Here is a 12,757-nt window from a genome sequence, read left to right as displayed (position 1 = left end):
TCTCGGGAGGAGGTGGCTAGAAGCAGCACATATTAGCACAATAGCATTCTGGCTCTAAACCTACATCTGTCTGCTGTGCAACCTGGAGGAGGAGCTAGTATAAATGAGTGTGTTAGCATAATATTATAACATTAAAACTATATTGTTAATAATAATAATAGTAAACTGTTAGTTTGATATTAATATATTATTTATATTATGTTTCTATATTCATTAGAATTTCATATAATAGTACTGTATATAGCTTACCACTATTATAATAATAATAATTGCAGTTGAAACCGTTTCATTTTGGGGTGTTTTTTTATTCATTAACTAAGAAAAATGCTCTACATGGTAGCAGATAGTCTAACTTTAATTGTAAGTAGCCTACTAATGCGTTAATAATCATAACTATTTAGGCAGAACGATTACTTTTTTTAATGTCCCACTCCATTCAGGCTGTGATTGATCCGTTCATGAAAAGTGACATTGACGAGCACATCGGCTTTACGAACAGTTAAATGTGTTTCAATAAAAGGCACTGATTTAGCTAAATAGACAGCCTTCGTTAGCCAAATCCAAACGATGCTTACATTTCCCTGTTGTCTTCTGTCTTACTGTTTCACCTGCTGACAGCACATCTTGTTTTTGAGTAAGGAGGCTGTTTAAGCGGCCACAGAGCTCAGTCCGACTATGCTTTGAATGATTAGCATTGGGGGTCCAGCGTGGTGGAAAGTTATGGTCGGTTGTGCAGTTTTCCGGTTCGCACGGATCTACTTTTAGGGCCGGATGACAGTGAAACTCTCACATGGTAGATCCCTGCGCCTAACGTTACACAGAAGAATCGCACAGCCGCTAAAGTTATGTCCTGCCTATGAAGTGTTTCTGGCTATGCAATATAAATAAATAAATATGTTCACCCACATTTTTACCATACAAACTCTTAGGGCAAAAAGGATTTTCACATCGACAAAAATATCTACAAAATTTAATACCTTGTTAAATGGCGATTAAGACTAATACTTTTTAATGGCCTTAATTTTCACAAAATGGATTTATTACCCTTTAAGACTTTTAAAGACCCCATAGCCACCCTGGCAGTACATCCCTAAGTGAAAATATACAAATGGGCACCAATTAGCCATTTTCCAACCCCGGTGTCATGTGACTTGTTGCAAGGTCTCAGGTGTGAATGGGGAGCAGGAGTGTTAAATTTGGTGTTCGCTCTCACACTTCCTCATACTGGTCACTGGAAGTTCAACATCTCGTGGCAAAGAGATGGTCTGGGGCTGCACGAGTGCTGCCGGCACTGGGGAGCTACAGGTCATCAAGGGAACCATGACTGCCAACATGTACTGTGACATACTGAAGCAGAGCATGATCCCCTCCCTGCGGAGACTGGGCCGCAAGGCAGTATTCCAACATGATAACGAACCCAAACCCACCTCCAAGACGACCCCTGCCTCGCTAAAGAAGCTGAGGGTAAAGGTCGAGGGTGAGGTCAAGCATGTTTCCAGACCTGAACCCTACTGAGCATCTGTGGGGCGTCCTCAAACGGAAGGTGGAGGAGCGCAAAGTCTCTAACATCCACCAGCTCCGTGATGTCGTCATGGAGGAGTGGAAGAGGACTCCAGTGGCAACCTGTGAAGCTCTGGTGAACTCCATATCCAAGAGGGTTAAGGCAGTGCTGGAAAATAATGGTGGCCACACAAAATATAGACACTTTGGCCCGATTAGGACATTTTCACTTAGGGGTGTCCTCACTGTTGTTGCCAGTGGTTTAGACATTAACAGCTGTGTGATGTGTTATACAAGCTGTACTACTTTATATTGTAGCAAAGTGTCATTTCTTCAGTGTTGTCACATGAAAAGATAATTTCAAACATTTACAAAACTGTGAGGGGTGTACTCACTTTAGTGAGATACTGTACATAAAACCTTTTAAAGCCCACCCGGTCACCTGCTTGAGCTAAGCTGCTTAGATCACACATATAAATGTTTAAACTTTTGTCAATATGGACATGCTACACATCGTTAGATCAGTTAGATTCTCCACAATTCAATTACTTTATTCATTTTCATAGTAGTTCATTAACTGAAACGATGAGCATCAAAATATTATTCGCTAAGATCAGTCAGTCTCTCTCTCTGTTTTTGAGATTGGCCTAGATCAAATTAATAATTTGTATCGTTAATTTACCCATTTAGTCTAATTTTTAAACAATATTCATAAATGTTTAAATAAACAGTTTGATTGTAGCATATTTCCCATTTTTTTGTGAAAGGAATTAAAAGCCTGTTTTGTGTGATCGAAGCCTGGGCTATTAATAGAGGTTTTACAGTACATGTTGACTCTTAAAAGCCCAAGATACATGTATTTAGGCTTTTTTTAAAGTGAGGGTTTTGGTGTTTGTGCATATTTGACAGTGTAGTTACAGACAGTCATTTATCATTTGTCGTGACCCCGGGAGGAAATAGGGAGAGGGCGAAGAAAAAGGGAGGGTTAGCAAACTCTGTGGCCTCCGTGTCCGCAAAAGTATTTTTTCCCCCTTTTCTTGTTACTGTGTTTCAATTTTGAGAATTTCCTTGCTTTTATCGTGTTATTGGTTTTTTTGTGTGTTTTGTTATCTTGAAAAAGACCTTTGTAACATGTTCTATAAATAAAATGTTGTATTAAGGCCTGCTGGGGAAACGTAGCCTTATCGTTCGCATGATGAGTTTTCTTTTGTCCAGGTAAGTTTAAATGGAGTTACAAGTTTTGGCGATTTCTGTATCTGATCTGTTCCTAAAGGTCCCTCCTCCACTCTGCCCGTTGAAGCCTTTTCAGAACCTGGTTGATAAAATCAGAGTTAATGTGTACGCAGGCCCGTTCCTCCCTCTGACCTATGGACACGGAGGTCTCCTGGGAGTCTCCAGTGATCATCTTGACGGCGACTCCGGAGTTGATGAGCGTGGCCACGGCGTCTTTGACCCCGGCCCTGGGTGGGTCGATGATGCCCACCAGACCCAGAAAGGTTAGGTTCCCCATCTCAGGACCGGACGCAAACGCCAAAACTAAAAAGGAGACAGATTCATGTTTTTAAGGGTATTCGTGTGTTAAAGCTACGCAATAAGCTTACAATAATACAGTAACTGAGTGTATTTACCTCTCAGTCCAGCACTGCCCATGTAGCTGATCTGCTGCTGGTACAACTCCCTCTGTTGGTGGTTCAGAGGAAGTGTGCTTCCTCTGCTGTTGTAGGAGCTGCAGAGGCGAATCACCTTCTCGTAAGCGCCCTTCATGAAGTAAACTCCAGGCTTATCCTGGGGGGAGGAGGACATGTATAACAAGGCTCACATTCTTACTTTTCAAGGAGAATTTTTCCTTTGACAGCTTAATTTGTTTTCTTCATCCATGTATTCAACTACAGATCAGTTCTGTTCATTGCCATCAGTGTGTTTATTTGCAGTTTTGTTCTCTAATAGTAAGTACAGTTTTGGACTTTATACTACTACTCCACTACAATTAAGAGGGAAAAGTTATACTTTTAACTCCACTACATACAATACTTTTGTACTTTTTCTTAGGTAAAGTTTTGAAAGCAAGACTTTTACTTGGGTTTTTATGCACTGATTTTTTTTAAGATTCTTTTATTACTTAAAATACAAATCTATTTAAAAATTCTGTTTTATTTTTAAATTATTTTACTGTGGACAACATGCAATAAAGGAGTAAAATGCCACACCTGACAATATGGAATATTATGTTTTTTATGTCATGTATTTAAGCTAAATAGTTAAAAATTAACAATAAAACACATTTTAGGAACAAATACAGGAAAATCACTCATGGTGGTATTTATAATTGCAGTTACATGTATGTGGAAACCCTGTAGCATGTCTTTATCCTTATCCAACCTCAAGTTGAATCATCTTAGTTTTAAAATAACATCAAATACACAACAGATTAGAAGTTCTAGTTAAAACAGATTTCTTTAAAGTATGTGAGTACAATAAATATTTTTATTTCTTGTAAAGGCCACAAAGCATTCAAAAGTTGCCATGTAATGCTGTAATATGCACTTTTGCGTTGTTATTTATCTTATGACAATCAATTTCAGTATTTTCCAATTAAATCAAGTCACTACTTTGTAAGTACAGGTGCTGGTCATATAATTAGAATATCATCAAAAAGTTGATTTATTTCAGTAATTCCATTCAAAAAGTGAAACTTGGATATTATATTAATTCATTACACACAGACTGATATATTTCAAATGTTTATTTCATTTAATTGTGATGATTAAAACTGACAACTAATGAAAATCCCAAATTCAGTATACCCGAAAATTTGAATATTACTTAAGACCAATAAAAAAAAAAGGATTTTGAGAAATGTTGGCCAACTGAAAAGTATGATCATGAAAAGTATGAGCATGTACAGCACTCAATACTTAGTTTTGTCTGAATTACTGCAGCAACGCGGCATGGCGTCGATCAGTCTGTGGCACTGCTCAGGTGTTATGAGAGCCCAGGTTGCTCTGATAGTGGCCTTCAGCTCTTCTGCATTGTTGGGTCTGGCGTATCGCATCTTCCTCTTCACAATAACCCATAGATTTTCTATAAGGTTAAGGTCAGGCGAGTTTGCTGGCCAATTAAGGACAGGGATACCATGGTCCTTAAACCAGATGCTGGTAGCTTTGGCACTGTGTGCAGGTGCCAAGTCCTGCTGGAAAATGAAATCTGCATCTCCATAAAGTTGGTCAGCAGCAGGAAGCATGAAGTGCTCTAAAACTTCCTGGTAGACGGCTGCGTTGACCTTGGACCTCAGAAAACACAGTGGACCAACACAAGCAGATGACATGGCACCCCAAACCATCACTGACTGTGGAAACTTTACACTGGACTTCAAGCAACGTGGATCCTGTGCCTCTCCTCTCTTCCTCCAGACTCTGGGACCTTGATTTCCTAAGTAAATGCAAAATTTACTTTCATCAGAGAACATAACTTTGGACCTCTCAGCAGTAGTCCATTTTGTCTTTAGCCCAGGCTCTCGCCTGACGCTGTGTCTTGTTCAGGAGTGGCTTGACGCAAGGAATGCGACAGCTGAAACCCATGTCTTGCATACGTCTGTGCGTGGTGGTTCTTGAAGCACTGACTCCAGCTGCAGTCCACTCTTTGTGAATCTCCCCCACATTTTTGAATGGGTTTTGTTTCACAATCCTCTCCAGGGTGTGGTTATCACTATTGCTTGGACACTTTTTTCTACCACATCTTTTCCTTCCCTTTGCCTCTCTATTAATGTGCTTGGACACAGAGCTCTGTGAACAGCCAGCCTCTTTAGCAATGACCTTTTGTGTCTTGTCCTCCTTGTGCAAGGTGTCAATGGTCGTCTTTTGGACAGCTGTCAAGTCAGCAGTCTTCCCCATGATTGTGTAGCCTACAGAACTAGACTGAGAGACCATTTAAAGGCCTTTGCAGGTGTTTTGAGTTAATTAGCTGATTAGAGTGTGGCACCAGGTGTCTTCAATATTGAACCTTTTCACAATATTCTAATTTTCTGAGATACTGATTTTGGGGTTTTCATTAGTTGCCAGTTATAATCATCAAAATTAAAAGGAATGAACACTTGAAATATATCAGTCTGTGTGGAATGAATGTATACATACATATACAAGTTTCACTTTTAGAATGGAATTACTAAAATAAATAAACTTTTTGATGATATTCTAATTATATGACCAGCATCTGTATTTTATACTTAGCTAATTTCTACTCCTTAATACCTTGACATTGCAGAGTGAGTATTTTCCGTTGGGGGACCAATAAACCATATTTGATCCTGAGAGTAACGACTCTGAACCTTGAGCACATTACAGCTGACTGAGAAAGTAAAAAACACTGGAGTTTCAAAAGATTTAATCTTAATCTTGTTTAAACATCTTTTATTAAGCATGAATTAAAGAGTTCTTGAATAAACACCATATTAGTGCTGACTAACTCAGCGCAGCACAGACAGCTCATCATGTGGAGGCGGCAGAAAGCATCTCCTAATAAACTGAGCATAGGTGGAGAACATGCTGACCTGCTGGGTGCGGTGAACACAGCGAACTGCCATCCACTTCTGCTCCGAGCTGAAGGGATGCTCCTCCAGACGGACATACTCCTGCTGCAGGCCCTCGAGCCCCATCTGGAAAAACAAAAGCATGGCTGGATCAGACAGTCGAGCTGCTGATCAGACAGAAATGAATGGGGCTAGCGATGCATCAGATGAGACACATGCTTTAGGTGTGGGAGACCCCGGTTCGATTCCCACTGCGAAACATCCACCACTGTGTCTCTGAGCATGACGATCAAAACCATAGTTGCTCCAGAGTTGTGCAACATCTGGTATACTCCGTACGCACAAGATAATTATCAGTGTTTGGTTATTATCCATCAAACATTTTCTTGTGCACACAAGTTATTATCTTGTGTGAACAAAATGAAAAAAATCATCATCTTATAGGACACTGAGGGGCTCTGTAAAGGTAAGCATATTTTTGTCAAGATATTATAGTTCCAAAGTTATGTAACTTAAACCAACAAAAATAAGATTTACAAGGTTCAAATAGTGTTCTAAAACCATGCTCTACCAAACTGTTGAGTTGTCACTTTATTGTAAAGGTAATAAAAATGGACTATTTGGTTCATTGTTGTTCAAATTAAACATTTGTTGTTATCCCATTACATATCTTATATGTTAATATGTTATATTATAAATCGCTATACACTTATTTTTTATCAGATACCTCTGACATAAATCATCATAAGTCATTGGAAGATGAAGACGGGGTTTTTGGATTAAAGAACAGCCGACCACGATCCACCGTGCCCAAACAACCGGACCAGGCACCTCAGCGGGTGCAGTGATCGCTCATAGGAGAGGAAAGAGAACCGGGAGAGGAGCCATGCTGGCCCAAGTTGGACTTAATTCTGCTCCTAAAGAGCTGGTCTGGACAAAATGGGACTCATGTCGACCAGAATACGGAATTCTGAGTCTGTCGTGCCCACATCTTTACAGAGACCTGCCCCATCAACATTCACACACACACACACACACACTCGGCAGGTGGTCCATGGTGGTCTGAGCTGTCAGCGCAAGGCTCCGGTAGGATGAGCGGAGGTGGACATTTGGGAAACAGAGTCCGTCTTGACTGCGTTTGAGCACCAAGCATCATCGATGTAAAACACAGACTGTTTATTAGGAAGATGAAACTTTAATTTTGTTTACATTCACCCCAGATGCAAATTCCAAAAATGCAATGTGGAATATCCTAGTTTTCACATGACGTCACATTCCAAGGAAAACGCTCTCTTGGAGGACAAAAAAATACGTTTTATGTACTGCCTGCCAACCAGGAAGCAAGTGGTGCCCTGTTACTTTGAGTTTGTTACTTTTGCGTTGCCAAAATGCTGGATGATAGTTGTGCTTTCAGATGCACTAATCGAGGAGGAGACAAGCCTGAGCTGTGTTAGGTGAGGGATTCCCTACAAGGTAAAAGTAAACATTACCAAAGTCGAGTGGCGGCAGGGACCTGGCAGTTTTTAACGACGGAAATACAGCAGCGGGTGATGTATATGGATCTTAAGTGCCCAACACTTGCAGTCTGTGTCCATATCTATCTTTTCTTGAGTTGAGAGGTGATCCAAATAAACTAAGTGCTTTTGTGATGTTTTGAGCGAGTCCGGTGTGAGCAGATATCTTGGTCTGTTGTTTAGCCCTCCAGGTCACCGTGCATGTCACATGACTGAAAACTATGGATATATATGTATATAAATAACTGTATTGTTTTATTTTATGTTACAATATTTTAATATGGTTAATAAATGTTAATATGGTAAAACACTTAATTAAAGAGTATGTGTGTAGCGTGAAAGAACTATAAATTTAGTTTTGTTATGCAGCCTTATGCTGTATAATGACTAATAAACAACCTTGTACCTTGTACATGTATGGTGAAATAATTTCATAAACACGACTTATTTAAATGTTTAAAAACATGCTCTACTGAAAGGTTGAGTTGTCCTTAAAGATAAGATAATAAATTTACAAACATCAGTATTATTTTTCACCAATTCTGAGATAAATATATTAAATATCTAGACTAAATAGAAATATATATGTTTGCATACTAACATATTACTAGCATTATAACATTACAGGTTTATTTATTTTATATTAAGCATTATATATAAAATTATTTTATTTTATTATTTATATTAAGCATTTTATTTGATGATTTATAAAACAAATTTGTATTTAAATGCATTTGCCATGAAGGACCATCTCAACAGTTTGGTAGAGCACTACATCTATAACACATTATTGTTGTTATTGCTATTGCACTAAAGAAATTTTTTATTTATTTATGTGTATAGCACTTTTAAAAACCCAGTTATAAAGTGCTACACAGTAGAAACAAACATGATCCATACTTAAAAATATAAAATTAATTAAAAATAAACAATAAATGATGACATTTATTGTTAAAGTGATTAAAATGATGTTTAAAAAAAATATTCTGTTCTTCTGATGTCTCAGTGACTCAGTGTCTCAGTGACGCTGGCTGACCCACACTGAGCTCCCAATAATCACTTCACACAGAAGAGAACCAGTTTGGCACATTTAAATCTGAAAATGTGACGCACAGACGAGATCGCTCATCCCCTGAGCGACACTGATCCATCCACAACAATCACAATATAAAAATAAAAAAAATTATCAGTGTGCTTAATGTCATGCAGAAGCTATATGACTCATCTCCCAGTTGCACCAGTAAAGGGTAGGCGGAGGACGGGCGTTCTGCCTCGAGCTGCAAGAAATGAATTGAAAAGAGAACGTTTGTTCTGGATCCGTCTTCGTCCCTTCAGGCACAGATTCATCGTTTCACTTTGCTTCTGTATGAGATGATGCAACGTGGTGGACACTGTTGGCTTTGACCAGACTTTGCAGTGACAGAGAGAGGAAGCTCTCTGCTGCGACTAAGAAAATTGTTTGAGTGTTTGTGTTTAACTGAATCCACCGAAAAAGAAAAAAGAGACGTTTTTGAGGGTTAAGACGTTGTTAAAGCGTTAGGATCAGGTTAAGGTTAAACATGTAGCTGTGATGGTTTTATCAGTCCAACCAGGGCGGTGAGAAACTTGGGTGTGATAAGTCACGCCTAGCTGTCCTTCTCAGACCATGTAGCTGCTGTCTCAGGCCCTACCTTACTCAATACCTCACCCAGCTTCTGATACAAGCCAACGTTGTCTCTCGCCTCGACTATTGCAATGCCCTCCAGGTGGGTCTTTCAGCTTGTGCAGTGAAACCCCTACAAATGGTTCGATCCAACCCAAAAGGACTCCTGTCCCTCCATTACAAATCAAATCAAAATAAAATCCAAGTCCCAAATGCTGCATACAGAGTGACTACTGGGTCTGCACCACCTACCTGAACTCCATAATACAAGTTTACGTTCCTTCTTGGCCACTGTGCTCCTCCAATGAACGCTGCCTGGCTCTGCCCATCCCTTCACACAAAGCAGTCTCAGTCCCTGTTCTCATCTGTGACACCACAATGGTGGAACGAGCTACCACACGCCATCAGAGCAGGGGCGTCACTCTCTAACTTCAAGAAGCTCCTGAAAACTTTGCAAAGAACACTTCCTCTGATAACCTCTAACATATTCTTCTTCTTCTTCTTCTTCTATCTCCTTACAATTCTCTTGTATTGATTGCATTTCATTAACTCTACCTTCTTCCCCTAGGTATTTAACCCATAGATGCCGTACGTGCAAACAGTTCTTACTAGTATCTGTTGTCACTTATCGATCTCTTGTTTTGTTGATTTTGAATCTTATACTAGTAGAGTTGAGATTGTTGTCAACAAAACAAAAACATAGTGAAAGTCTTAATTTCTTTACTTTTACATGAATATACAATTAATAAAAAAAAATCCAAATGTTTCCATGCAAAGCTGCATCTTCCACCTGCTGCAGGAAATGCTGAGCATTTAGAGAAACATCCTAACAACCTAATTATTTTGATGCAGCGATTACATTTCACCGTATCACTACTGTCTGTAGTGAAACTGAGACATCACAATCACAATCTTCAGTCTATCTTATTGTAAACTCTGTTACCTGGTGAACAACAGTAGTACAGTGTGAGTCCAGACATAGTAAGACTGGGTCTTAGCTCAGTGCTTTGTAGGGGTGGGGAAAAGATTTTGATCCTTACATGCATTGCGAAGCGGACATGAAGGATTCTGAATTGATTCATAAAGAAAGAAAACAAGATGTTAACGGAAGACAAAAGGCGGAACCCTCAGAAGTGCAGCGCCCATGCAGTCTGTAGCGTGTCCATAACGGAGACCAGTGTCCCCCCTGTATTCGGCTCACCGCCGCTGCTAAAGGAATGACCATAAGTATGTGCATGGACTGTGGCGTTGCGGTCAAAGTTGCATGTTTGGCACCCTGTAGACCCGTGTTTGAATCCAGGTAGGGTGCAGCCCTTCGCTGCGTATTGTGTCAGAAGTGGGAGGGCTTGCGAGGTCATTGGAAGCGTGCCCAGTACAGTTGAGGGATGTGTGAGGGACGCCTGTTTGCATGAAGAGAACGGGTGCGCGTGGGTGACAATGCAGGAGCTGAGGTTAGTAAAATAAAATCAGGGATGTAAACAAAAGACATTTCTATTGGTTTTTGAAGTGCATGTGAAATGTTTTGTAATTATTAAGAAATCACAGAGAAAAGAAAAATGAAAATAGATACTTATTTGTTAATTATACTTGTTTTATAATCATGTCGCAGCTCTCTGAATCGTAATCGAGTTGTGTCCCTCATGAGTCCCACCCCTAGTGCTTTGTGTGGTTTTACCTTCATGGCGAGGGCAATGAGCGCTCCCTCCGTCGGTCGTCCCAGCAGAGAGTGATTCCTGATGACGGAGTCGTTACACACACAGCCAACCTGGCATCAAACACACACACATTCGTCAATTAACATCTCTCCTCCTACAGCAGGGAGCTTTCCCTTTATTAAAAATGTGCATCTGGTACCAAATCATGTTTTGTTCTGTATTTTTAGTTTGTACAATCTGACAGAACACAAACTACTCTCATGTGGTAGGATTCTGTGTGTAAATTTATTGTAAATGTTAATAATTTTCAGACATTTTGTCCAATAAAGCCTGGATATGCTGACTCACCTCCACGATCTTGCTGACTGACTGGCAGGAAAAGCCGTGGATGATCTCCCCGTCCAGTAAAACCTCTCCTGCTCTGTTGTAGCCAACGCCCGTCACCTGCGAGACAACGTCACAGGTAAAGAACACGAAAGAAAAAGGTAAAATATATCTTCAAACAAGACAATTCCCTCTGTTAGTAATAACATCCCAGAGGATTTTAGAAGTGATTTCTTTTCACATATAAAAGACAGAACAGGCGTCATGTATTGAAATATCATGTTACAGGTATGTTCCCTGCCATTTTCTTTGTATATGAATCGGTAAAACACTGATTTTGTCTGATAAACGACCCAACATTACAGGGTGTATTATTGTGCCATTAAGGAGCCATGAAGTTAAAACCAGACGAGGTCTCCCGGTCCTCAGTCACCTGACCCATTTTTTCCAGTACGGCAGCTGGGATTTCCAGATGAAGTAAGTGGGTCGGTCTGTTCTCTATGGGCTGCAGGAAACAGACCGAACCTTCCTCAGGTGCAGACGCAATCTCATTTCTCAGCCGTGGTTTAATTTCAGTCTTTCCACAAGACTATAACATTAAACAGCATCCTGAAATCTTTAAAATTTGGTATTCCCGCCATGTGTTTACTAAACTGAAAAGGACAGTCTTTCGATCTGAGTACATGTACATACGCAGATTCAAGGAATCAAACTGACAGAACCGACAGAGTCCTAATCAATAAACTGGTGCCAGGAGCCAAAAAGTCAGCTGACACACATTGACTTTAACACAAGGGCTGTGACCAAGCAGGAACCTCCGGGTCTGAACAGTGAAGCCAGTGCTGAAGAGCCTTAAACCGGCGTTCTCTCTAGCATCCAGCAGGGGGAGACTCCACCGGCTGCAGAAAGAAGTGTGATTGTAAAAAAGTCTATGAGAAAATGTTTCTACTTCTCAGCTATTTATTCCCTCAGTAAACACTTTCCTAATGAGTTTATGGTCTCAGTCGCTGATTTCAAGTCTTCTTCAACACAGCATGATGTTCATTTAGTAAATTATGGTCCCATTTAGAGGAACATAGACCAGAAAGCAGGGGAGGCTTCAGGGCAGGGCTACAAGGTGACTGACAGGTCGCAACCTGTCAATCAGGATAGAGGCGACTCGTATCCTCTGCTCTGTGTACATTTAACCATTAGGAGTCGGCTGGTCATTTTATCTGGTAAGTACGTTTTGTCGCTAGCCAAAATTAGCATCCCAGCTAGTCACTTTCAGTGCCTGGTTGCAAAAAACTTAAGGCTTCACAACGGTAGTCCACAAACCAACAGGTCACACGTCACTGTGTATTACAGTAAATGTGGCATGAGATCTAGCAATATTAAAATATTAAAAATGCATTACATTTATATAGCGCTTTATTTTACACTGAACAAAATTATAAAACGCAACCCTTTTTTTTTTTTTTACCTCATTCATCATGAGCGGAACTCAAAGATCTTACACTTTATCCATGTACACAAAAGGCCTATTTCCCTCAAATATTGTTCACAAATCTGTGTTAGTGAGCACTTCTCCTTTGCCGAGATAATCCATCCACCTCCC

At 40.1% G+C, this 12,757-nt stretch overlaps 1 protein-coding gene across 2 annotated transcripts in view; it reads right to left on the bottom strand.

The window, feature by feature from the left end:
- atp2c1 (ATPase secretory pathway Ca2+ transporting 1) overlaps window positions 1–12,757 on the bottom strand; it is a 79,042-nt gene that overhangs the window by 9,472 nt on the left and 56,813 nt on the right. For both annotated transcript variants that reach the window (XM_038710342.1, XM_038710341.1), the window contains exons 14-18: window positions 11,185–11,280; window positions 10,857–10,946; window positions 6,047–6,151; window positions 3,129–3,285; window positions 2,866–3,036 (exon numbers count right to left, since the gene is read on the bottom strand). In XM_038710342.1, coding sequence (XP_038566270.1) covers window positions 2,866–3,036; window positions 3,129–3,285; window positions 6,047–6,151; window positions 10,857–10,946; window positions 11,185–11,280 — 619 coding nt within the window. The remainder of the gene's footprint in view (window positions 1–2,865; window positions 3,037–3,128; window positions 3,286–6,046; window positions 6,152–10,856; window positions 10,947–11,184; window positions 11,281–12,757) is intronic.

This window comes from Micropterus salmoides, unplaced genomic scaffold, assembly GCF_014851395.1.
Source record: "Micropterus salmoides isolate LMB-PRFRI ecotype aquatic unplaced genomic scaffold, ASM1485139v1 Ms_hic_scaffold_11, whole genome shotgun sequence".
Classification (NCBI taxonomy): Eukaryota; Metazoa; Chordata; class Actinopteri; order Centrarchiformes; family Centrarchidae; genus Micropterus; species Micropterus salmoides.
This window is presented reverse-complemented; position numbering and strand designations above follow the sequence as displayed.